General features: G+C 53.1%; 2 protein-coding genes across 7 annotated transcripts in view; both read right to left on the reverse strand.

Moving 5' to 3' along the window:
- F7 (coagulation factor VII) overlaps nucleotides 1-6,901 on the reverse strand; it is a 10,749-nt gene extending 3,848 nt beyond the window's left edge. The window contains exons 1-6 of the mRNA XM_006086884.3: nucleotides 6,820-6,901; nucleotides 4,631-4,791; nucleotides 3,187-3,211; nucleotides 2,995-3,108; nucleotides 1,305-1,445; nucleotides 272-381 (exon numbers count right to left, since the gene is read on the reverse strand). Coding sequence (XP_006086946.1) covers nucleotides 272-381; nucleotides 1,305-1,445; nucleotides 2,995-3,108; nucleotides 3,187-3,211; nucleotides 4,631-4,791; nucleotides 6,820-6,901 — 633 coding nt within the window. The remainder of the gene's footprint in view (nucleotides 1-271; nucleotides 382-1,304; nucleotides 1,446-2,994; nucleotides 3,109-3,186; nucleotides 3,212-4,630; nucleotides 4,792-6,819) is intronic.
- A 3,070-nt stretch (nucleotides 6,902-9,971) lies between these two features.
- The window catches only part of MCF2L (MCF.2 cell line derived transforming sequence like), a 164,330-nt gene continuing 149,273 nt past the window's right edge, over nucleotides 9,972-25,028 (reverse strand). For 3 of the 6 annotated variants that reach the window (XM_023752448.1, XM_023752446.1, XM_023752449.1), the window contains 14 exons: nucleotides 24,261-24,330; nucleotides 22,701-22,793; nucleotides 22,521-22,613; nucleotides 21,523-21,648; nucleotides 20,336-20,557; nucleotides 20,030-20,122; nucleotides 18,809-18,887; nucleotides 18,593-18,659; nucleotides 17,616-17,734; nucleotides 16,023-16,097; nucleotides 12,403-12,524; nucleotides 12,082-12,194; nucleotides 11,896-11,999; nucleotides 9,972-11,762 (listed from right to left, as the gene is read on the reverse strand). In XM_023752448.1, the coding sequence (XP_023608216.1) occupies nucleotides 11,677-11,762; nucleotides 11,896-11,999; nucleotides 12,082-12,194; nucleotides 12,403-12,524; nucleotides 16,023-16,097; nucleotides 17,616-17,734; nucleotides 18,593-18,659; nucleotides 18,809-18,887; nucleotides 20,030-20,122; nucleotides 20,336-20,557; nucleotides 21,523-21,648; nucleotides 22,521-22,613; nucleotides 22,701-22,793; nucleotides 24,261-24,330 (1,462 nt within the window). In that variant the 3' untranslated portion in view covers nucleotides 9,972-11,676. Of the gene's footprint in view, nucleotides 11,763-11,895; nucleotides 12,000-12,081; nucleotides 12,195-12,402; nucleotides 12,525-14,802; nucleotides 14,970-16,022; nucleotides 16,098-17,615; nucleotides 17,735-18,592; nucleotides 18,660-18,808; nucleotides 18,888-20,029; nucleotides 20,123-20,335; nucleotides 20,558-21,522; nucleotides 21,649-22,520; nucleotides 22,614-22,700; nucleotides 22,794-24,260; nucleotides 24,331-25,028 lie in introns of those variants that run through there. The other 3 variants (XM_023752447.1, XM_023752445.1, XR_002828765.1) reach the window with 3 other exon arrangements.

Here is a 25,028-nt window from a genome sequence, read left to right on the forward strand (position 1 = left end):
TGGAGGGCCTCAGTTTCCTCATCGGAAAAAGGGGAGTGAGGCTAGCAGCCCGTGATGAAGCCCTGTGAGGCGTCAGCGTGGCAGAGGTGCTGCCGGGAGCACTGACATCTGAGATGAATGGAGGCTGTTTGTCAACACAGGACTTTGGAATGAGAGGGAAGCCCACTGAAAGCACTGCCATGAGCAGAGTGACTTTGGGGCCTGGGGGTGTGAACCCTGAGGCTGACCTGCCCACTTTCCCTTCAGTGACCCTGGGGCCCTGAAGCCTTACCTGCCAGGGACACTCCCCTTTGGGACACACCTTGCCACCCACAATTCGGCCATGGGGTTGGCTGTCATTTCTTTTTTCCAGGACAGGTATTTTTCCACATGGATACTCAACTGTATAAAACAAAAGTCAGCAAGATGTGGGGGTTTATGAGGGATGAACGCGCTCGTGAGAAGAGGGTTCTGAGCCCTGCAGGCAGTGGCTCCGCCTCTGGCTCCTCCTGGGGCTGTGGGAAGCCTCTGCGTGCAGGGAGGCCCTTATGGAAGCTGCTGGGTGAGAAGGGCCAGGGGCTGGTTTTGCAGGAATAAAGGGCCCTACTTCTTGAAACTGGGTTCTGCTAATTTTTTTGGGGGGGGGGGGCGGGAAAGATGAATGCTGCTTGAATTTCCTAAAAGATGAATGATATTCTGTCTTAAGGCCACCCAGCCTCTCCAACAACTGGGCTGCTATTTTGACCTCACCCTTAGTTTTCGGTCTGCTCCAAGAAAGTCCTTGGGCCAGGAAAGAAAGTGTTTAGAGGGCAGCTGAATTTCAGGCTGCTTTGACCATGCTGGGGACACTGACCTCTGAAGAGACACAGGGCTTGGGGTGCCCCAGCCTTTGGAATTGCAGTCCCATTAGTATGAGGTTGGTTTGAAGACATTTTCCATTTTCCTAAAAGTGCTTTCCTTTAAGAAGAATTTGGAATCTAGAAACGTGCTGTGTAGTCACTAGTCACAGTTGGGTGTGGCAGCGTAGATTCCTGCCAGAGCGGACTGGCAGGGGGGCAGGGGGAGCTTTGTTCTGCTCCTGTGGACCCACCTGAGGTGGGCAGGGGGTCCAAAGCCCATTTAGGGAGCTGCTCCCAGGGTTCTGTTCCACCCCCTGTTGCACTGGCCTGCCCTTGGGTCAGGGGAGCCACCCCCACCCTCATTCTCCTCCCTGCCTCTGCAGTGGTCAGCAGGTAGTAGATGCTCAGTGAATGGTATGCCACCCCTTCCCATCTGAAAGTGAAACAGCACACAGCCCTTGGAGCAGATCCCCGAGGGCCTGTTACCTGTGGGTGCGCAGGACACCCCGTCAGCCTGGAGTGTGTACCCCTCGTGGCACCAGCAGGAGCGCTTGGCCTCCACATGGTTGCTGCAGTACTGGTCACAGCCCCCATTGTCATTCTCACAGATCAGCAGGCTGTTCTTGTCTGAATGCAGAAGGAGACAGCCCGCGAGGGGCCTCTGCTGGTCAGGGAAAGCCAGCCCTGGTGGCCACCCCTCCGTGGGCACGAAGGTGGAGCTCAGCTGCCAACTACAGAGACTGAGCCTGGCACTACCCAACGCTGCAGATTGACCCAGAAAGGTGGGGCCTGGTGTCTGAGCAGCCTAACCAGTGGGGACACAGAACTAGCATGTGGTGGTCTCCACACTACTGCCCCTCCCAGCAGCTGGTGGGCCCGGGAAAAGTAAGAGTCACCTGAGGACAGCACAAGAGCCAAACTCAGTCAGAGACCTGCCAGTACAAGGTCAGAGAAATGAGACTGCTCTACAGCCAGGCCCTGATGCCCAGGGACCACTGGTCCCAAGAGGCAGAAAAGAGGACCGTTGACCTGATGCTGAAGGACAGCACGTTGCTGTGGGAAACAGTTGTCTTGCTGTGTAAATGCAGGACCCCCACTGGGAAAGTGGGGCCTGGAAGTGAATTCCCACCAGGGCTGCTGGGCATCAAAGGCCAGGCAGACACTGAGGCTCTCTGGCCCCATATAACTGGCAGGAAGCCTCTTCCTTCACTCTGTCTGGCCTCTGTTCTGCTTAGAGCTGTGGCCCAGAAGAGCTCTTTCAGGATCAGAATGTTCACACCCCAAAAAGAAGCCTGGCCTTTGACCTCAGCCCCTCCAAGGTGATCTCTACACCCTGATTAAATTGGACACTTTCTTTAATCTGCCTGAAAAGTGTGTCCTTGCCCTGGGCCCCTTGACTCACATGGGATGGTCACACGTGAATATCATTCACATGGGGCTTTGGGCCACAGGATCTCAGCTCAGCCTCTGGAGGGGCTGGAGACAGAGGTCAGCCATGTGGGTGGTCAGCCATGTCTATGTGACTGAGCTCAGTAAAATCTCTGGACACTGAGGCTTCCTGGGTTGGTGATGCCCCATACGTCTTGTCACCCATCAGCCTCAGAGATAAAAGACTGTCCATATAATTGCCTGGGAGAGGACAACTGGAAGTTTACACCTGGTCCCTTTGCGGATTTTAGTCTGCATATTTTTGCTATAATAAACTGTAACTGTGAATATATCCGTTTTCAGTGAATTCTCTGGGTCCTTCCAGCAGATTAGTGAACTTGAGAATGGTCTGGGAGACCACTGAACTTTGCAATACTTGAATATATGGAAGGTGAAAAAAAAAATCTCATACCTTCGTAACAGCAAGTAGGGAAGGTCAGGTTTACCCACCTGTCTTGGTTGGCAGGATATATGGCAGCTGGGCGGAGATGTAGTGATTCTCACCTGTGCCCTTTCCAGATGGATCAGAATTTCCCAGTGCTGGGAGCCCAAAGGTTTTATGTTTCACAGAAAGCAACAGGGGGTCATCAACTTTGAGAATTGGCACCTGAGAACCCCAAATCCAAGGTTCTCCGGTTGACGGAAGCCTTCAGAGTCACCTAGACCAACTTCCCACCAGGGCTGAGGGCCAGGCCATGCCCATCAGCCTCCCCCCGGGACCCTGTCGGCAAGATATGGGACTTCTCACTTGTCTCACAGTTCCGGCCCTCAAAGTCTTCAGGGCAGAAGCAGATGTAGGACTGGAGTTGGTCCTCACAGGAGCCTCCATTCTGGCATGGATTTGAGGCACACTGGTCCCCATCTGTGGAGTGAGTCCGTGTTAGTATGTTGAGGAGAAGAGCTTGAAGGTGGGGCATAAATGGGCCATTTACCTACTCACCGTTGTAAGAAGTCCAGAACTGCGTCTGAGGGAACAAAGAGGAAGCCACATGAGACATATGTTCTCCAGAAGCAAACATTTATGGAATCCGTGCAAGGAGCTGATGAACTGGGGTGGGCAGGGGTGGGCTGGGGCTTCTGCCTGGGGCCCTTTGCCATGGGCTCTGGAAGCCAGGCTCTCCTCTGGAGATGAGGTGGGCTCATCTGAGGGGGAAGGTTGTACCCCACCCTAGATGATTAAGGTCACCAGAGGTCACAACTTTCCTTCTCCACGTCAAAATACCCGAGTTTCAGCCCCAACTAGCCCCAGCTCTGCCATGTCCGAGTTGTGAACCTGGGACAAGACACATATGCACTCTGAGCCTCCATTTCCTCCTCTGAAGATCCACACACAGGGGCTGACCTGGGGAGAAGGCAGGTAATGGGTGGAAAGGCATTCTAGGAACTGCCAAAGGCCCCATCAATAACATTGATATCCTGAGGAATCTTTTGACCAACTGAACTTAAACTCTCAGGGTTGCTATGAGAATAAAACAAGACGAAAACTGTTGAAACTGTTCGAAAAATGAACTGGTACACAGCCATAAAGTATGACAATTTCCAACTTGCACAGAAAGGGTCATGTTAGCCTCTGTCTCAAATAGCCTGGCTTTCTGTTGGGTATGAGGTGCACTGTGAGTGTGAAATGTATGCCTTTGAGTACGAGGGGAAGCATCCTGTGATTGTCAGGTGAGGTGTGTGTCCTGTGAGTGTAAGGCATGTCCTGTGAGTGTGAGGTGTGGTCTTATCTCATCATAACTTGACCCTCATGCCTACTGAAGTGTTTCAAAGAGATGTGATAGATTTTAAATACACTCGTTTAGAAAATGGAAACAGAAATGAAGAGCACTCCATCATATGAACCAAGGGCAGGTGAGGAAAGCAGTGGTGCCCTGGTGTGTCCTCACACAAGTTTCTCTGAAGAGGTGCCCACGGGCGGCATGGCAGGAGAGTCTCGTCCAGGCCACTGTCTCAGACATCTGCTCTGTCAGCAGCATCGCTGTGCAGCAGGGCCACCTCTAGGGGACTGGACAGGCAAGGGACACACAGCAGGTGTGCTGTTCAAACCATATTTCCAGATGCAACATTGAGGATGCATGGTGTGGCAGAGAGGAGGATGTCCTTGGACATAGCAGGGAGGTATGGAGCATTGCAGGAGCTCTGACTGAGGAAAGTGAGGTCATTCTTAGGAGGAAAAGTGACCCAGACACGGAGGGGCTGTGCGTGCCGGAGCTGCCTGTGTGTTCCCCTGGGCATGTAGCACTCACAGCCACAGACTGAAGAGAGTTGCTCTCCAAGACATGGGAGCGACCTCTGCTGTCACAGAACTCCCTGCCTGAAGACTCAGTACAGGGCCCACATAGCTATCTGGTGGTGCAGAGGGCGCCCCCTAGAGGGGAACTCACCAGCCTCTCTGTGTTCCTGAAGATCTCCCTGGCCTCCTCAAAGGAACACTGCTCCTCCCTGCACTCTCTCTCCAGGGAGCCAGGCCTCAGCTCCTCCAGGAACGAGTTGGCACGCCTTTGCCTGTGCAGGACGCTTTGGGCTTCCTCCTGGGTGATGAAGACTGAAAAATGGGAGTTCCATGAAACGTTTACAACCAGCCACGCCAAGATGGCCCAGAAACATCCACACTGGTCTCGTCCCCTCAGTAACAGGAGTCAAAGGATTCCTGTGTCCAGGCCTGGCTGAATGTTAAACAGGAGCGCCTTTTCATGGCTGGCTGGTGACAAATTTTATATACAAGGATGAGGCAATATGTTCATTAAATGATAATTTAACACACTGATGCCTTCTGACCTGGTCCCCTCACATCTAGGAATTTATCCTATACTCAGAGGCATGCACGAAAACTTAGCCACAGGAGAGCTATTGCTAGTAATCATCTGAAACAACCAGATGATGGCATCCCATGCCGCCAGGAAGCAGAATGCTTAAGAAGATGTGGTATTAAGTGAAAAAGAAGGTAATAAAACAATACCTACTGTATAATTTTTACAAGGAAAAATTTACATATGAGCAAATGTCATTTATTGAAAGAATGTACATAAATTAACCTTGGGGATCCGCAGCTATTCTGTTCCAAAATGTATACGATCCACACGTGTAACTTCTCTAATAAAAATTTGCATCTGCTGTGTCCTGGCACCTAGAGCATTTCATCAAGAGCTGCTGCATGCATGCGCTGGCGGATCCTATGGGGGAGGACGGTCCTATGGGGCCACATGGGCGGGGTGGGGGGTGGCAGGTGAAGAGGGGCTGGGTGTCTCTTGTCTCCATTGAAAGCCCACTGGTCCTGTTTGCTGCACGCTGGACCTGTCCTTCCAGCTCCTCTGGAACTCGGGTGACATCCCAATGTGGTCAGTTCTCTCTCTGCTAACTCATCGAAACCCTTTCTCTGCTTTGCCACCACCAGCTCTCTCTCCCTTCAGGATCACACACTTGAAGGACAATCCCTCACCTTCCACTAAGAGTCCCAGAGGAGAGATGAACCGAGACCCGCTTTGGAGAGGGTTATAGCGTGTGGGAACAGGGGGAGGAGGGGAAGTGCCCGCTCCCGGGCCACCAGGCTGACGGAGACCACATCTCTTTAACAGCAGAGTTTCACCTGTCTGTATTCCTAGGGAATCTACCAGGTTTGGAAGAATTTGAGGGAAAATCAAAGAATGGAGACTCCTGGGATGATTCAACCAGGGCTGAATTGTCCCCATGGAGGGGAGCAACTGTGCCCCGAAAAGCTCTCAGAGACCCGGAGCCAAGTCTGACAAAGGAACACAAACTACTGCAGAGGATTTGGAAAAGACAGACTAGAACGAGGGAGATGAAACCCACCACCTGCCACTGTTTTCCTGACATAAGAAAGGACAAGGCAGCACCGACTTCCGCTGGAGCAGGACACGGTCTCCTTTGGGCACCTGTAGTCACCGGGGCAGGCGACCACTACTGGGATCCCCGGCTCGTTTCCCACTGCGAGATTTGACGGGATTTGAAGAGCAACATGGACCAGATTTTAGAGGACAGTGTAGGCGCCTTGTCTCCACCAGGGCCACCACTCAGTACTGTGAAGTCACAACGCGGACGGCTCATAAAGTGTGCCCCCTGTCTCCCTCCCTGGCCTCTCAGCACCCTTGCAGGGCGGGAGGGTGGCCACAGTCACAGCCACGGTGGAGGAGCAGCGCAGCCCAGCATCCCCACGCCGTCCCTGGCGCTTGCCAACTGAAAGCCCAGGAAGGCAGAGCAAGAGGGAAGCACCCCCCACCCCCAGATTACGTGCTCTTGTCTAGCTGCACGTCTGGAGCTGTGCCGCCAGGGACTAGGACAGCGCCACGGGTTCCTAAAAACCTTTGAAAAATAATTCTGTCAAAGCCTGTGCCATCAACAGCATTCTTTCCACCAACAGCCAGCAAGAGCCTGGGCTGTTTGCTGTTGGGAGGAGGGCAGATCACACTCGAGCCAGCAAATGCTCCTGTGAGCAGGAATGTCCCTGTTAACAGGAGTGAGGGCGAGGTTTGGGAGGCTTGGCTGCCAACAGCTGGGCTGCCCTCACAGGGTCCATAGCGAAACCTCCACCCACCCTCTCCAGCACCCAACATACCTGCAGCCAGAGACCCCTGCAGACCCAGCAGAAAGCAGAGGAGGGCCAGCCCACCAGGCTGGGCAGACGTGGTGAGGTCCATGGTGTCCTTCCTTGTCTGTTGACATTCTGGTGGGGGAGGTGAGCAAAGTTCTCAAATTACCCAGAGGGATGGGGGAGGGAGACCTAGCTTCCCAAGCCCTCCGTGCCAAAGGCTGCTGGAGGCGGGATCAGGAGCGGAAGGACCGGGCCTGAGCCCAGGACGCCGGGTCCAGGAATCCAGGCCCAGGTAGCATGGCTGAGTCTTTGAAGCAGAGGTTCGTTCTTCGAAATGGAGGTGTTAGGATATGCATCTGGCACAAGCATCTCCAATGCAGTTTAGGATTTTGAAGCCCATAGATCTATCACTGCAACTGGGAAAACAGAGTTAAACTGCAGTGAAAAGCCACAGCCCACAGTAATCACACTAGTCAAAGGAGAGCATGTGTTGAGTGTGAATGTTAATGTTTTTAAGGGAGCCACCGAGGAGACGGATGGGGCTGTCCTCCTCTCGGAGGCGTGGTTTCTTAGGGGAACTAGAGCGTCCGGTGGAGAAGCCCAGGGAAAGGGGCATCTGCCCCTAGCTGGGCCCCCAACTCTGTTTTAGTTACAGATGGCACCCTTCTGTCCCCAGCATCCAGGTCTTGTCCCTCCCTTTCCGTCTGGTCCCAGGGCACAGCTAGGGCAACTCCCTGTCCTGGCTGCCTCTGTGGAAATCATATCCTTTCTGTGAATGGGTGGAGACTGGGGACACCAGTGCTGCTTATTTCCGGCCGGTCTCAGCCCTACTCGCCAACAGGAAGAATCAGTCCTTAGAGGAGCTGTTTTATTGATCACCTATGGAATTTTTAAAAACACGTTTTTATTGATTTCAAAGAGGAAGGGAGAGGGTGAGAGAGATAGAAACACCAATAATGAGAGAGAATCATTAGCTACAAATTGGCTGCCTCCTCCCCCCTCCCCTCCTCCCCTCTCCCCATTGGAGATGGAGTCTGCAACCCAGGCATGTGCCCTGACTGGGAATTGAACCCTGACATCCTGGTTCATGGGTTGACGCTCAACCACTGAGTCACGCCAGTCAGGCACTTCTGGAAACCTATCTAATAAAAGAGTAATATGCAAATTAACCATCACTCCAACACACAAGATGGCCACCCCCATGTGGACACAAGATGGCCACCACAAGATGGCCGGCAGGGGAGGGCAGTTGGGAGGGACCAGGCCTGAAAGGGAGGGCAGTTGGGAGGGACCAGGCCTGCAGGGGAGGGCAGTTGGGGGCAACCAGCCCGGCAGGGGAGTGCAGTTAGGGGTTGATCAGGCTGGCAGGGGAGTGGTTAGGGGGTGATCAGGCTGGCAGGCAGAAGCAGTTAGGGGCAATCAGGCAGGCAGGCAGGCAGGCGAGCAGTTGGGAGCCAGCAGTCCTGGATTGTGAGGGGGATGTCCAACTGCCCGTTTAGGATCGGGCCCACCGGCAGTTGGACATCCCTCGAGGGTTCCCAGATTGGAGAGGGTACAGGCTGGGCTGAGGGACACCCCCCACCCTGCCCGTGCATGAATTTCGTGCACCAGGCCTCTAGTTTTTAATAATTGTTTAGGAATTTATTTTTGGAGGAGGGAGGATGGAGGAAAAGATATTTTAGCATTAGACTGCTCCTCCTAGCCACAGCCCTTTTTGGAGACATTTCTGTTCTTGACTTTCTTTGGATTCTTCTTCTTAAAGAGATGGCTAAACCCATAAAACCATCTGAGCCTGGGATCTGGAGTAATTTTTTTAAACTGCAAGTCAATTTCTTTGTTATTAATCAGCCCAAGTATTTTATTTCTTCCTGATTAATTTTAATAATTTGCTTTCTTTAAAAAATTCTTATTTTGCTTTCAAATGTATTGGCAGAAAGTTGTTCATAATGGTTCTCTCATTTTAAAACCTTTATTTGTTGTGAAGTTTTTTTCCTATCAATTGCTGTATTTTATTATTTTTAAAGGAACAAGGTTTTTATTTTATCAATTTGTTTTGATTTTTATTATTTTCTTCTCTGAATTGTACTAATTCCTCCTTTATACTTCCTTTGAGTTATATTGGTCTTACTTTTAGCTTCTTTAAATGGTAAACTCATTAATTTTATCATTAAATGCAGCTGGGCTATCAATGCCACTCTGAGCTATGCTTTAGCTGCACTCCTGAGTGCTCATATGCATAATTCTGTAGTCCTGCAGATATCAGAATTTCCAATGACATTTCTTTGCTAACCTTTAAAACTGTCTTTTCATTGTTTTTTAAAATTGTGTGTGTATTTCATGTGTGTTGGAAAATAATACATATTTTATACTTTTAGGGGACAAATGGGTATTAATACCTGTGAGAGGTAACATTTTCACCCTTGACTGCTAATCTTTGCTCTCTATATTTTGAGCATAATTGTTATATGCTTAACCAAGTCCTAAATTGCATTTCATGTGTTATCAACATTGCTATCCCAGCTTCCGTTTGGTTATAATTTGTCTGTTACATCTTTTTTCTTTCTTTTATTTTCAACCTTTGCATAACTTTGTTTTATGGTCTCTCTTAGCAATTGTTACATCCAATTTGATACTCTTTCCATAGGTCAGTTTAGCATCATCATATATGTTGCGACTGAGAAATATTTGGACTTATTTCTTCCATCATCTTTTGTGTTCCAGTTCATCATGATTTTTCCCTTTCTGTACCCTACTCTTTTTCTACTGGACCCTTCTTTCTTCTCTACCTTTCTGGTTTAAAAGTTATCAAATGTATTCTTGTTCTGGGATGGTAATTTTACATTTCTTTTGTTACCTTTATATTGTTGACATACATAATGAACTTATTGTTATTCCATCTTCACCACTTTTCTGACAACGTAAAGTGTTTGGAACATGCTCACTGCCTGCCCCATTTCTGCTCGAACACGTGCTTGCCAACCTGTGAGTAGATGCGCAAAACAGAGCACTGCTGTGCTGGGCACGCAGACCTGAGGGATTCTGCGCCTTTACAGATGAAGGCAGACAGCAAGAGTTGCTGATATTTATTCAAACTCCATCCATATAATAAAGAACTCGGATTTTCAAATTTCATTTACATCAGCAGAAAAAAAACACACAAAACAGTGACTAAGACATGAGGTTTTAAAGTGCCTTTATGAGGAAGCGATCACAAAAAATGGTGGGCAATCCCGGGCTGAGATGGCAGGAACGGTGTCTGAACAATCAATATATTAATTAAATTATGAGACACATCATTTTTTTTTCCAAATAATTTATACACCAGAAGAAAAGCTGCCAGGTCTTGCACATTTACTGGTTTATTACCACACTCCAAGGCCTGGCTGGCGATGAGGCCTTGCCCATGGTGGTGGGAGGAGGCCTGTCGGCCTCGCTACGGCAGGGCCCGGGCTCAGGGAGGGCTGTAAAGTGACAATTTCCAGCAGCATGGAGGCTATAAATACATCCCTTACATTGGATACATATGTACACGCATCGACATATATACACACATATAAAAATATCTGCCCCAGCCGATACAGAGCGTGTTTCCAAAGAACAGAAGGTGTTTCTGAGACACACAAAAAAGGTAAAACAGAAGAGTTTTCTTTCCAGTTCTGCTTTGATTGGAATAAAATAAACTCTGCACCTTTAAATTTCTATACTCCGGGTGATTTTATACAGAACACGCAGGGCGATTTTACTCCGTGTGCAGGTGGAGGAGGTTGGAAGAGGCAGAGGCGAGTCGAGCTCAGGTTTGCACTAAGCTACATATGACATCATTGGTTCAGATGATACCCTGCAGAAAATGCATCTTTATGTATTTTTTTAAAAACAATTTAAAAATCCTAATTCAGTGAAGCTTGTTAAAAAAAAAATCAAGAGTCCCCACTTTTTTTTTTTTGTAGAAAAGAAGGTTAGTATTTTAAATTATAGTTTAAATGTCCTTTCGAAAATTAACTACACAGGTAAAGACATTTCCTTGGTTTCTAATTGCTTTCGTGTGTAGAAATGCTGCCTGATTTTATCAAGGGACATAGTTTCATTCACCTGCTACCAGGTGGGCTTCAGAGGCTGCCGTCAATTTCCACGAGAGAGTCCCCCAAACCATTCTGCGGCATGTACAACGTGCTGCCATGTAAACCCCAGTAACAAAAAAATAGTTTCATATCAAATGCGGTATCAAATTGTCATTTCATGTAAACACAGTGATTCTTGGTAAAGATCAGAGGCCAAAGTACCATGAAAAATGGCCGTGGGATTCGTCCCTGCTTTAAAAAAAATGTGTAAAAGACAAAAAAGTCCCCCCTACCCCCTCTCTCTTCAAGCTGTTGGGTCAGTGAATCAGTGACGGCTTTTGGAAGCAGCCCCATAGTATGCACATCCCCGCGAAAGCACCGGACCAGAAATGTCAGAAACCGAAGCAGAGCGGTGGGGACCGGCTCCTCCCTGGCTGCCTGGCGGAGGCCGGAAGGGGTGGCCCCTTCTCGGAGCCCTTCTTCACAGGTGGTCTGTTGGCCTGCAGCACCCCCAGACTTTCCGATTTTCCCAGGAAGCTTGGTGTTCTGGTCTTCCCCTGGGAGCCGGGGCCTGTGCCCTGGGAGGGGATCCTGGCGTGGAGGCTGGAGGGCAGACTCTTCCTGAGCCTTTGCTCTGCATGTCCCCACGTCCTGCACCACGAGGTTCCGTGGGCAGCGGCAGCTCCTCGACCGGGTCTTGTCAGGGTCCTCCTTGTCCAGGGCGTCTTAGAGCACCGTCCCCTCACCAAACTAGGCAAGCCCAAGCAAAGGAAAACTTAGGGGTCCGCAGGCTGGCCTCCTGCACCGGGGGGCCCGGCGGGTGCTACCCCTGCAGGTCAGAGAGGGGGGCGCCGCAGCTCTCGCTGCAGCTGGAGGAGTTGCTCAGCAGAGCGGACCCTGCGCTGGACTCTGCGGGAAAACCAGGCGAGAAGGGCTTCGGCTCCGTCCTTGCACACTCTGGCCCCTCTTCCTTGGTCACAGGCTCAAGGTGGTGACACCCGGTGGGCTCAGGGCACAGCCAGCGTGGAACGGGGGGTCTTACCTGGGCTGCTCAAGCACTGCGCCGAGCTGGACTTGCCGAGGAGCATGGACAGGCTGCTGGCCGGCACCCAGCCCTCCTTGCTGGAGGTCAGGTTCCTGACATACCTGCGAGGGGCGTGGGCCGGTCAGTGGCTCCGGCCTGTGTGCCCCGAGTGGCACGAGGGGGAGCGCACGGCGGGCACCTTACCAAAGGCCCTCCTCGCCCTCCTGGACCACCTCCACCACGTCTCCGCTTCTCACGGCCAGCGTGTTGGGGCTTCCCTTCTCGTCGTCCACCACCACGGTGTACTTCCCTGGAACCTGCGGAGGGAGGCACGCAAAACCCTCTGCTTCTGCTCCAGGTGCTGAACCCTAGCCACAGAGGCTATCCAGCAACAGGGAGCCCTGGCACTAAACATGCCTCCCAGTGGCCATGGGAGCTGCCGACCACCATGCTTCTGGGGCTCCCAGGGACCAGCAGCACCAGGCTGACCACCCCGGGGGGTGAGGCGGGGAGGGGGGAGATTACCAGCTTCCTGGGGCCCACTCCGCCTTCTTCCTCCGCATCTGAGGAATTAATCGGCTCCTCAGCACTCGACCAGCCGTCGTTGTCCTCAGGGGCCTCCAATGGGTGAGATGTTTTGCTCCAACCTGAGGGAGGAACAGACTGCGGTGAGGATCGCCCACAATGACAAGCCTGTCTGAGGATGATCTACAGAAATCCCTGCAACCTCCGAAATGTGCCGCCCGTGTGGAGCGTGCCCCCTTCCCAGGCGGCAGGGCACGCTGCCGACTTCCCTAATGCCTGCCATGCTTGCTTGCTCAACTGTGCAAATGGTCCAGGGAGGCGGGGTCCAGAGCACCTGCTTCACGGCCAGGCCAATCAGGGGAGAGAATGAGCTCTTACCAAGCAGGCCCTGTGGCTTCCCAGAGGAGGCGGAGCACTCCCACTTGGCCTCCTGCCTGCTGGGCCCAGTCCCAGGGGAGCACAGGGACCCTGGAAGACCACTAGCTAGACCGCTGCCACCCATCTGGGTTGGAGCAAACACATGGAAGGGAAGGTGTTTCCATTGAACCTCTGTACCACTCAATACCCAGGTGGCCGGGAGAGCTCCCCACACAAAGGGCGGAGGTTCCTGACAGCGCCCTGTTCCAGACACACTCCTAGCCCCCGACGTGTGAGGGAAGAGGGTTGTGATCCTCATGGGACTGACGCTATCAGGTGTCTGAGCGCTGCAGGCCATGGAGGCAAAGCCAGGATCCCAACCCAGGCCTTCAGGCTGCAGAGCCAGCCCACATGAGCTCCACCACCTCCACGGGCCAGAAAACGAGGAGTTTTATAAATGATATATGTTCCTTCATTAGCACCTCTACTGCCATGGATCCCCAAAGAGAAGCAACTGTATGTCCCATGTGGGGGGAGAATGCAAGTAAGTTGTGGGGAGACGGGAGGTGATAAATTCTCGATTCTGAATAAATGGGGTAAGTGCCAGCAGTGAGGCACCAAGCGGAAGCCACACCCTCTGGTGTTTGATCACAGCCACTGCATGGCATTAAATAGCATTTCGACAGGAAGCAAGCGGACCCAGGAAATAAGCAGACTGCTAGTCAGAGCTGGGCTTAAGCACACCCAGTTCCAAGTTACCTGTACGGTGGCCTTTCCCTAAGAAAGAGAGGGCGCTGGGTGTGACCAAACCACAGCCAGACAAGTGCAAAATGCATGCTCCCCTTTATGAAGTCAGGGCTGCGAAGGGGCAAGCTGTCTAATGGACCAGTTCCCAAGCTGAGAAGGTTTAAGCTTGGCAATGAAAACCTTGTGTTAAAGAGGCAACAGAAAACCGTCTTTGCTTTCCTAGCAAAGGGATCTGCGACCCAGAGTTCCCCATCGGCCACAGAACAGTGAATCCCAGGAAGAGAGCATGTATCTGGGGTGTCCTCAGAGCCAAAGAAACCAGCAGATGCCAGCAGCCCTGAGCTCCTCCGAAAGCCCCCTCCACAGCAGGCCAGGAGAGCCCCTGAGCTCTGCCCACCTGAGGCCGGGCGCTGGGGCAAAGGGAGGTGTGCTGAGCACGGCCCTGCTCATGTCACTACCAGGCTTGTGTCTGTGCAGGAATTGGGGCTGGTGAGTTTCCGGCTACAAACCACGCGACCTGACTGCTGGAGGCATGTCTGGAGTTGTCACACAGTGTGGGAAGCTAAGGAGAGCACTGGGCAGGGCACGCTGAGAGGGTCACAGGCTGAGTGGCCTGGCTGCAAAAATCTTCTCCCCTCCTGCCCACCCCGAAAGATATGGTGGGGTTTCTGGCAAAACAGGAGCAGAAGTCTGAGGACAGTGAGGACAGGGAGATGAAGACTGTCCTATGGGCAGAGGAGGCAGTGCCGCCTGGCCAGCCGACCTCAGGCCAACCTTCGCTTTAGAGCGCAGCCTGGTTGTGTTTGTCTTATGAACAACTCAGGCCCCTGGCGTCTGCAGATAAGAGAAGGTTTTCTAGGCACAGAGCAGCATCCAGGCCTGTGGTCACCCCCCTCTCTGCCCGGGAGCCTCTGGGGGAACCTCTTGAATAGGCTCCAGTAGCGTCCCTGCCTTCAAACAAGGTGACAGGGGAGTTGCCAGAAAGTATGAGACCCACTTATGCCCGAGGCCCCAAGTGTGACACAAGAAAACGTTGTCAGTTGGCAGTGTAACAACCACAAATCGGGACGGCATCCCTCTCTGATCTACGCAGGATGTTGGGGGTTTTGCAGGTGGACATTTGGGCCATGGTGCCCATGAGTACGGTCACGCCTATTTCCTGTCAAACAGTCCTAGGTGTTGACAGTGAGGGAAACAATGGCCGGGGAAGCGTTTCAGGAAGTGAGCGCTTAAGCATTTGCAAGGGGGCCAGCGGGGAGCGCCCGAGTTCATCGGGTTCATCAGGTTCATCGTCACCTGCTGTGGACTGAAGTGGTCAATGGCGAGGAAGAGGAGGGGAGCACTGGCTGCTGAGCCCCAGGTGCCGTGCTCAGGACTCCCACACATCTACTGTGACCCTGCACGGTGGCCTCGTCTTCATTTTACAGATGAGGAGACGAGCTTGCAGAGGTGACAACATTTGGCTAAAAAGCAGTAAAAGCAGCACTTGAGCTGCACTGGGCTGTGCTCAAGCCCGCACTCACTCCTGCCGACGCTCACGCCAGCGTCTACGCAACCCGAGACCACAGCGGGGAAGCCTCCGGGGTCTCCAGGTCTTAAGCAGAAAATGTGTAAGGGAGGAAAACAGCCCCTCCCAGGAGACTGTCAATGGGAAAGGACTCTCTTCCCGAGCTCCTGGGGCAAGCTGGGTGCACCCACCCCCCAAGGCAATGGGAGAGGGGCCTGGCCCCTGGGCTGTCATGTCGGGGGGCAGCAGGAGGGCCGCAGCCTGCGTCCTCAGGGTGCAGAGTGTGGTTGGAGGCCAGAGTGTGCCTTGGGTGGCCTCCCGGTGGTCTCTGGCAGTAAGTGTGGGTATTCTAGCTCCGCCTACTCCCCTCGGGAACCTTCACAATTGTTGGCAAAACTCAGGTAGATTCACAAAGTGAAATCCTCTTTGAAAACCTGAAACCCTCAACCTGGGCCAGGGGACTCTTTGGGTTTCCCTGGGTGGCAGGGGTGGGGGGCTTTACCCTTGGAATATGAGGGGTGAAAAGGGAGAAGGCCCAATTTCCACCACAGAGCTTGACCCCCTCTGTCTGTATGATTGGCCACCTCCCCGTGAAATGAGAGGTCTAATGGGATCCCATAGCTGCTGTGTTCTGTGTTTCCACCACGAAGCATTGGGATAAACTGGTAAAGTAGGGGGTGGCTGGTGCTGCAGGGGCCTGTGGACAGGGGTGCCTTGCAGCCTATAAAGCCACTGAGTAATGAAGCCCAACCCAACCCAAACGCCAGCCAGCTGTCAGTCGTCTGTCGGTTCTGGGCAGGCCTAGTGTGAGGAGTTCAACCCAGAGTATGACATCATCACAGCATCACTGGCCAGAGCATCATGCTTTTGGACAAAACAGTTTGCTTTTGGCTCGTAGAGACCTATCTCGTTTTGCATTCCAGATGACGTGCAATGGCAAGACAGACAGCGTCCCTAACCGGACGGGAAAATGATGGCAGGCTATGTCCAGAAGGTTGAGCCACTCTACCTCGTAACCCAAAAGGCGTTGGATCGCTCTTAACTTCATGTCGCTTAGCTTTTTTGTCAGGACTGGTAGGAGAAGCTGCAGAAGGAGGAAGAGGCAAAAATACAACAGAGAGAAGAGAGAGAGTGAGGAATTGCATGCAGAGCACCGAGGAGGTCATGAGAGACACTGAATCCATGCTGGGATGAGACACGAACAGCGAATGGCCTAATTTTCACTGATTCAAAAAGTAGCTTCCTGGGTACAAAACCACGCGGGCTGAGGGACCCCACGGTTGCAGGGAGAGCCCGAGGGAAAATGAGAGATGAGATGGTGAGCAGTTGACTCTAGCCATCGCTATCATCCTTTTAGGGGGCCATGTCTAGGTTTATGTTCTGAGTTCTAGGTACATTTTCTGGGCTATGCATATACTTTCTATTCTGGCAAAGTGCCAGGATTTGTCTTTTTTTTTTAAGTTTTGGTAAGGCAGAGGAGGGGGGCACTGGCCATTGGTGCTCCCTTAAAAGTAGTTTATAAATTGGGGGGAAAAACCCTCTAATTTTTTTAGACCAGTGTCTGGACCAATGAAAAGAAACTGAGACAACACTGGCTTTTAGTGTCCACTGGGGAGTCCTGTAAGGGCCCACTGGAACTTTGGGGCTTGCTTCATGAGCCATCTTGGTGTATCCCCCTCCCATAGAGTTCACTGTCAAGGAGCCCTCAGAGGTGGTCAAGCTTTTAGAGGTCTCCTTCAAGGGACTCTTGACCTGCCCCGGGCGCTAGCAAAGGCCCCCTGAAGGCAGCCGACAGCAGCACTTGGGCATTTTGGCATAGACAGTCACTGCAGCCAGAAAGGTGAATGCCACAGGGACGGACAGGAAGAAGCAAGAAAGGGAAGGGTGCTGTGGGAGGGGTTGGGCCAGAAAAGCAAATGACAGGTCGTCGGTGAGCAAGCCTCCTTGGAAAAGTTCACGTCCACCTTTTCAAAGAAAAGGCCCCCCAGAGGGCACTGGGCTGCAGGGGCCAGACACACCCGTATCCGCGGAAAAGGGACTCGGCGGGAAAATGCTCCCGAGTGGCTGGGCTTGGGATGAGGCAGGCAGATGTCCTTCCCGAGAGCGTCCTCACGAATGGTCACCACACAGATGGATGAGAGGCATGCCACCTTGGCAAGGGACATGCCAGGAAGCGGTTTTCAGAGGGTGCCTTTTACCTTTCTGACCTTTGAGGTTAGCAAAGCCCTGCAGAGTAAAGCGCTTCTTGGAAAGCGCAGAGCTTTCTGAGGTAGAGCTAGTGACTGTGTCATCTACAAAGGAAGAGAGAGGGAGAGTGCAGAGCGTGTCCACCGCCCAGGGGGCCCCGGGGAGGGCACGTGTCGGGTCAGGCCGGGGCTCACCTCTGGGGCTGGGTTTGCGGGACTGGGGCGCGCACTGACCGTGAGGAAGAGGGGCTCCTCTGGGAGGTTCCAGTGCTCTGTGCGGGGTGGGCGGGGACCCCTGAGCTCCTTACAAATGCTTCTCGGGCCCACAGGTGGCCGTGCCTCCCTGACACGCCCACTAGTGGACACCTGTGTTGCAGCTCCCGGTACGCCCAGGCTGGGGCGCCGCAGACACCCACCTTTGCCCTTTTCAGGGGGCTTTGGCAATGTCGTTGAGCTCACATATCCTTCCAGGCTGAGGGGGTCAGTTTTTCTTTCTTCCAACTTTTTGACGTTTCTTGCATTCCCTTTCGAAGGACTAAGGGCGTCAGAGACATTGGAAAAGAAATAGTCAGTTGCCTGGTTAGTTTTTCAAAACTCTCCCTGGGGACTGGAGGTGTCCACACATCCCTGAATTCCTATCCAGACTTTAAAGCACGTGTCCTACCACTGCAGAGGGGCCATGCGTTTCTAGATTAAGCCCAAACGGAACGCAAAGGGGACAAAACCACCTTCCTAGCCATTGAGCAGAAGGCGGTTTTGTCTTTTTTTGGGGGGGGGGGGGGTGAAGGGGGGGCGGTGTCTTTTTCTTTTAAAACCATTGTTCTGTGGATTATTCACTTAGACCATCTCCTGTCCCACACATGCTTAGAGGTGGCTTATATAAGAAACAGGAACAATATGTTAAAAAATAAGAGAATGAATAAAATGTCAAAGGAAACATAAGGGCTTGCAGAAAGGCTGGGACAAAGCCGGCATGAAGGCTGGTGTCCGAAATGTGCCCACGTCTGCGAGTGGTGGCTCTGAGCCTCCAGCCCTGGACGGGTCCCTGTCTGAGGGGCCACTGTCTGGAAAATGCTGGCGATTAACTGCGACCTGGAATAGCTATGTCATGGAATAGCTGACCGCTCTGCGAAATAACCACGGACAGAAAGTGATGAGAGGGCTGTCAGGGCCCGGCCTTGACTGGGAGCGGGGCCAGAGACACACAGCTTTGCAGCTGACCCCCTGGGACTAGCCCACCAGCCTGTGACTCCAGGGGCCACTGGGCAAACGCAAAGGAACCCCATCACCAAGAGGGTCAGGTGACGAGGGCCAAGGCAAGTCTGTGGCCTGTGCACATGCCCACTTGTGACTCTTCCCATGCGACGGCGTCTCACGTGCACGTGCCCCTCACCTCGTGTTGGACGATGCTGGCAGAGGCAGGCTCTGGGACTGCTCCAGCGCCCTGTGCTGGCTGGCCTCTGTGGGGAGAGAACAAACAAACCGCCCACGCATGGCTGGGGAACTTGACCCCGGTACCTTTACTTCTAAACATTATGAGATCTCAGGTACTGAGATTGCTTGGAACCTCTGTAAAGCTGGGAGAAAGGAATGGCGGAGACATTCTTACCTCGACAAGCCTGCAGCTGGCTGGTCAGCACCTTGCGGATCTCATTCACCCACGCTGCTTTAATCTCAGGAGTCGGTGCCTGTGCCCCCCAAAGAAATGCCAGGAGGTGAGGACTGCCGCTCCCCAAACACACACACTTGGGTCTTTTACTCTCGAAACCTCTGAGGACGCTCTTAGATAATGAGAGCCTTGTACGCGAGGAAGGAGAAGGGAGGGAACGGTGGCACGGCCCCTTGCTTCGGGACTTCACCCCAGTCCAGGGCATGATCCGACAAGGCCCGGAGCAGGGCCACACCAGCCGGGGGACGGAAAGCCAGCCGATACGTTTGCACAACCTCTGAAGGCTGACTCAGTGGGGAAACCCTGCAGCCGAAAGTCTGGGAAATGGCTCTGACTCCGTTCCAGACAAGGGAAGCCGGAGTCTGAAATCTCACAAGTATATTCTGAACTTCCAGGGGGAGGGAAACTACGAGGAGCGTGAACCCTGGCAGGGCTCTATCCTGCCTCAGCACGGTGGGGGGCCTGGGGGCAGTGCCAGGTGGGCAGCTGTGGAAAGCCAGAGCGGTGACCCACACCCTCGCCTTAGCTCCTGGGGCCCTTGGGTCTGGCTGCACTGGTGTGGGCGCGTGCGTTGTAGACAACTAAGGCCAGTGTGATACAGGGTTGCCACGTGGCCCTGGGCCCAAGCCATCAAGTGCCGGGTGGGTGGGGTCAGAATTTTGAAGGCAAGTAGGAGGGGCACATCCCGTGCTGGCTGACCCCTTCATGGGGCACCCGGGTTCTGGTGTGGGCTCACTAATGCATGTACAGCCTCGCCCACCTCCTGCCCTCCCCAGCGAGGTGGGGACAGGTAAGGACTCGGAACACACTTCCCGCCAGGAGAACCCGGTCCTGTGTGTAAGTGTGGCAAGGCTGGCTGTGCTCCCTGCACGTCCAGGCACACATGCGCCGGGGCTACGGCAGCCTTGGCTCCTTTTTCTGGAAGGACACCTCTGACACCCCAACCTGCAGTGTGCCCCTGTACCGTGCCTGGGTTCAGCTCAGGTTAAAGACGGCCCAGGCAGCGCCCCCAGATGAATAGTGGTGCTCCTGGCCTCTAGGAACTAAAACATCATGGAAGAGTCTAGACACCAGCTCTCCCTGGAAGCCTTTCATTGGCAATCCTACTGAGACTTGAGGAGTCCCTAATGCCGGACCATTGAGAGAAAGACGGGGTCCTACCTGTATGATGTAAACTTCCTCCCTGGCGTTGTACCAGATCTCAAACTTCTTCACATCCCCTTTCACGTTCTCTGTGATGCCAACAGCTGCCATCTGAGAGCACAAAACAGGGAGACAGCTGTTAGTTTTGAGATGGGGGCTACGGATGCCAGAGATCCCGCACGCCCACATCCAGAGATAAGAGACACGTGCCAGAAGGTGGACGTCATGACCGAGGCTCAGTTACCACCTGGAACGGGCCCCTGATCCTTCTCTTGAGGGCCAGTGCCAGGAAGGCTGCGGCCGCTGGAAACAGGCCTTACTCACATTTAAGGACTGCTTGTAGCTGTAGGACGGGGCCTTCTCGTACCCTTCCCCGTTCTCCTCCCGCTTCTTGCAGAAGAGCACGGCCTTCTCGTGCAGGAACAGGTGTCGCTGCATGGGCTTGAACCTGGCCAGGTCCTTCACCTTGGCGTGGCCCTTCTTGTGGTCCGTCCAGACACTGAAGGAGCCCTGCATCAGCAGCTTGCCCAGGTCGCTCAGGTTCCCCTACAACGCGGAGCAACGCGAGGAGCATTTACAACCCAGAACGAACATGGGGGAGTGGAGGGTGGCTTTAAATGCCTGTTTCTGAGTGCAAGAAGCCCGTCTAGGGAGGCTGCATTCCAACTGTGTCACATTCAGAAAAAGGCAAAACTATGGAGACAGTAAACAGATGGGCGTCTATGGGGGCGGGGCAGGGAGGGGTGAACAGGCAGAGCACAGGGGAGGTGCATGGCAGTGCGACTGGTCTATAAGGTCACGTCCATGGTGGACACATGTCATTATACATGTGCGCAAACCCACAGCGAGCAACACCAAGGGTGAACACTGATGCACCCCATGGGCTCTGGGTGTCAGTGATGTGTCCGCGTTGGTTCATTACAAATGTCCCGCTCTGGTGGGGACCTTGATAACGAGGGAGGCTGTGTGTAGGGGACAGGAGGCACACGGGGAATCTCTATACCTTCCTCTCAATTCTGCTCTAAAAACAGTCTATTAATGAAAAGAAACCAAGATTGAGTGTTGAAGAGACTTACAGGAAGGTAAACAAATTAGTAGGTTGGTCTGACATGGGCACACAGAGGAGAAAGTAGAAATGTGACTTTAACCCTGACTCAGTGCACATTATCAGCCCGGAAAACAGATTCGTACCCGTTCCCTGAGTGATGCTGACCCCAGGAAAAGACCAGGAATGAAGAGGTTTTCAGAGATGCGCCTCTGAGGGGTGAACACTTCCTGGTTTTCTTGACACGTTGTTGAGCCCCCATTCAGACCCTCCCCAGGCTGCCTGCGTCAGGCCGGGTTTTGACCGCTTGCAGGTGATACCCACGATCATCAAAGCTCAAGGGCACAGCTCTGCACTAGCTGTGGGCTGGCCTCAGCCGCTGCCTGGCAGATCCCCCCACCAAGCAGGCTCACAAGCACCTCCAGCAGGTGGGGGAGAAGGCAGGGGCACCCTCAGCGGTCCTTACGTCATAGCCTGTGATGGCGATGAGGTGCATGGAGTCATTCACGGCCTTGAGGATGCCCAGGATGGAGCTCAGCGCCTCCTGCAGGTCCTCAGCCCCCTCGCAGCTCTTGCTGTATTTCAACATTTCCTGGCGGGTGGGGGTAGGGAGAAGTCATGTTCACACACCCATCTGGATACTGACCCCTACCACTCACTTGAAAGCTGCTGAAATCCAGTGCTCTATCCCGGAAGTAGCCCCTGGGTGGCCCTGAACATGGACCCTGGGGACACATGATGTGGCTCCCTGCTCAGTCGGCACTGGCGAGGAGAAGACCATACGTGTGGACACTCATACCCTCCCTGAACGTGGGCCTGGCCTGGGGACCACTGGCCTAGGAACAGCTCAGGAAGCTGCCCTTCCACCTCCCTGAAGCCCCCGTACCCCAGCCCACCTCAGCCTGGATGGATGCTGCAAATTGGGGATGTCCCCTGAGCCACTTGGCGAGTGCAGGCCCCTTGCAATTCCCCAGGGCCAGCACCCTTGTGCGGCTCTGCCCCCAGCAAACTCAGACTGAGATCCTTGTCTCATGTGTCCCACTTCTAAACTGGTTACTTCTTCCTTTCAAATTTGACACCTGAACAAACATCTGATTGTTAGGCACATGCTCTTCACGCTCATTCACTGGTTCCCTCTGGCCTGCGGTGCTGCCTCTGGGCCCACAGAGATAACCGACTGGCACAGCCCAGTGTCAGTGTGGAGACTCCGTGTGGGGGGTTTGCCCATCTGTTCACGTGCTGTCCCTGCCCTCGCCCTAACAATGGCCAGCGCACAGTAGGCCCTCCACAAAGGTCTGTGAAGAGCCAGGCCCCTGCAGAGATGGGAGGAAGGTGGCTCAGAGGCCACCATGTTCAGAGATGGTGAGGCAGCCGCAGCTGCCTGGTGCGTGGCTGGGAGGGGAAAGTAGCAGTGAGGTGGCCATGCAGGGTGTGCCCAGCCAGGCATGGGGCTCGCTGTCTCACCTTGAGGAGCAGCTGGTATTTGGTGATCCTCTGGACTGGCTTCAGCAGGTAGGAGTCCAGGCTCAGCTTGTGGTCCAGTTTCTTCTGGCATTCCTACAACCACCACACCTCGGGTTTAGACAGCGTTCAGGAGTCTTTGCTTGAGAGTCAACTAGCAAAGGACAGCGTCCTGAAACGTACCTGGAAGAACGGGCAGTCAGAGCACTGCCTCCACAGGCTCTCGGAGCGGGGCTTGTTCTGACAGTACTTCTCGTAGATCTGGAACTCCTCCATCTGGGCCCGGGACAGACAGTGTCACAGCGCGGCTCAGAGGGGCCAGTCTGGCCTCTTCCTGGATCCCGGTTCGCCCCTCCATCTCAGACGTCACGCCCCTCATTGAGGGACAGTCAGGTAACACCCCCACTGGAGTTCACGTCTCAGGGCTGTATTAGGCCTGATACCCCTTTTATACAGGTTCCCTCAAGATAGCTGCCTTTGCCATAGGAGTAACAGTCTAAGAATAAACACAGGACTAACACAGGCTTTCTAAGGGGTTTAGCCTACACAGTGGGGCTCAAACTTGCATGCACATCAGTATTTCGGGCAGGCTTGTGAAAACAGACCGCTGCCCCCACCGAGGTTCCCGGGTGGGACTGAGAACCCGCATTTATAACGAGGTCCCAGGAGACTCTGATGCTGCTGCCAGGTGACCCACTTTGAGAACCACTGGCCTACAGCATGATGGCCCCACCCCACTTCTCAGATAGCACCGAGAAGCATTACAGCCAGGCTGGGTCAACATTGCTCCTCCTTTCCCTTCCAACTGCCTCTTCACATCAATTCGTTGTGACCGTGTCAGCCTCCAGCTCATTTGGTGGAAATGGCTTAGTTTCACGGCTGTTGGTAAGATGCATTTCCCTATTGCTAAGCCAGCAGTGTTTGGAGGTCAACAGGAGAGGACCACGTGGGACCATGTGGAGAAGACAGCAAGCCCCATACCCGTAGCCTTTCCTGCTCCCAAGGCTTCTGCTCAACCCCCTTTCCCTACACACACACACACACACACACACACACACACACACTTCAGCTGATCTTCCCGCCCTGGAAGGAGGCAGACATCGACTCTTTCAAAGAGAAGAAAAACATGGCTCAGAAAACGTGGAGGACTTGTCCAATGTTCGCTGGTCAGCGAGGGAGTCTTAACCAGGACCAGGACAAGAGCGAACACAGAGCAAATGCCAGCATGAGAAGGGCTCAGCTCCATCTACAGTGGTTCTCAACCGTCCTAATGCCGAGACCCTTTAATACAGTTCCTCATGTTGTGGTGAACCCCAATCTCATTGTTACAGATTGAACATAATTCAAGCATAGTGATTAATCACAAAACAATATATAATTATCTGTGTTTTCCGATGGTCTTAGGTGACCCCTGTGAAAGGGTCGTTCGATCCCCAAAGGGTCGCGACCCACAGGTTGAGAACCGCTGAACACAATCAGAACGGAGATGCCTGGCAATTTGGGCAAATCTCAAAGCTGGTGTTTTATAGTTTTTCTCTTTTTCAAACTAGCTAGTGGGCTTTAGAAAAAACCACATTCTTTCAGCCCTACCCAAAAAGGGCACATCGTCTCAGCCGAACTGGAAACCTTGGTACTTTGTGATTTCGGTTGGGGACTGCAATCGAATTTGAAGTTATTATTTTAAGTACTAGTAATTTTAGGAAGTAAGGCACGGGCAAGTATACATTAAAAAAAAACACATACCCTTTCTAGAAAACACCTTCCAACCAGCTCTGGGCAGTCTATGTAGTTTTCTAGCTCCCTCAGGAATATTCTAGACAAAGAAAGTTTGCATTAGGTTGTATGATAAACAGCCTGAACAAGATGGCATCTGTAACAATTGAATAGCTATTATTTTCCAAACAACTTTTGTTCCTAACTCTGGACCGTTTGGGAGGTCTTGTGTGTCAGAATACAGTCTTGTTTCAGGGACCAACAGCCCATACCTGTCACTCCCTGAGTTTTGACGATATCAAACTTTCAGATTTAAGCAGACATGGCCCCCCTGAATCTCTATGATTTTTGGAGGCTTATTTTATCAGAACAGACATGGGGCGAAGAGGCTGTGAGCAGGCAGACAGAGCATCTGGAGGTTCTGGAAGCGCAGCCCTGATGAGCCAGCAGCTCAGTCGGGTTTCTGCGGATGTCAGGGGGCCTCGGTCAGGTCCCTGAGCCCTTCCCTGATGCAGCTTTGTTCCTGAGCCATGTGCCGAGTTTTCCTATGTTTCGGACTTAATCTGTCTGTGGGGGTAAATTCCCGGGAAGGGGAGCTCCTGGGGCCTCTTCACCACACTAGCCCTGCAGCCAGGGTCCCGGTGCCCACGCGCTGGTCAGAGCCACCGGATGCTGAAGGTCCAGGCCACTCACTCAGTTGACTTCCCAAGGGAAGGCTCGGGTGGGGTTCAGCTGTGACTTGCTGCCTCCTTTATCAGTGGGCAGGTGAGAAATGCTAGCAGTCGAGGGGCAAAGCAG

The sequence above is a fragment of the Myotis lucifugus genome, unplaced genomic scaffold (genome assembly GCF_000147115.1).
Source record: "Myotis lucifugus unplaced genomic scaffold, Myoluc2.0 scaffold_33, whole genome shotgun sequence".
NCBI classification, from domain to species: Eukaryota; Metazoa; Chordata; class Mammalia; order Chiroptera; family Vespertilionidae; genus Myotis; species Myotis lucifugus.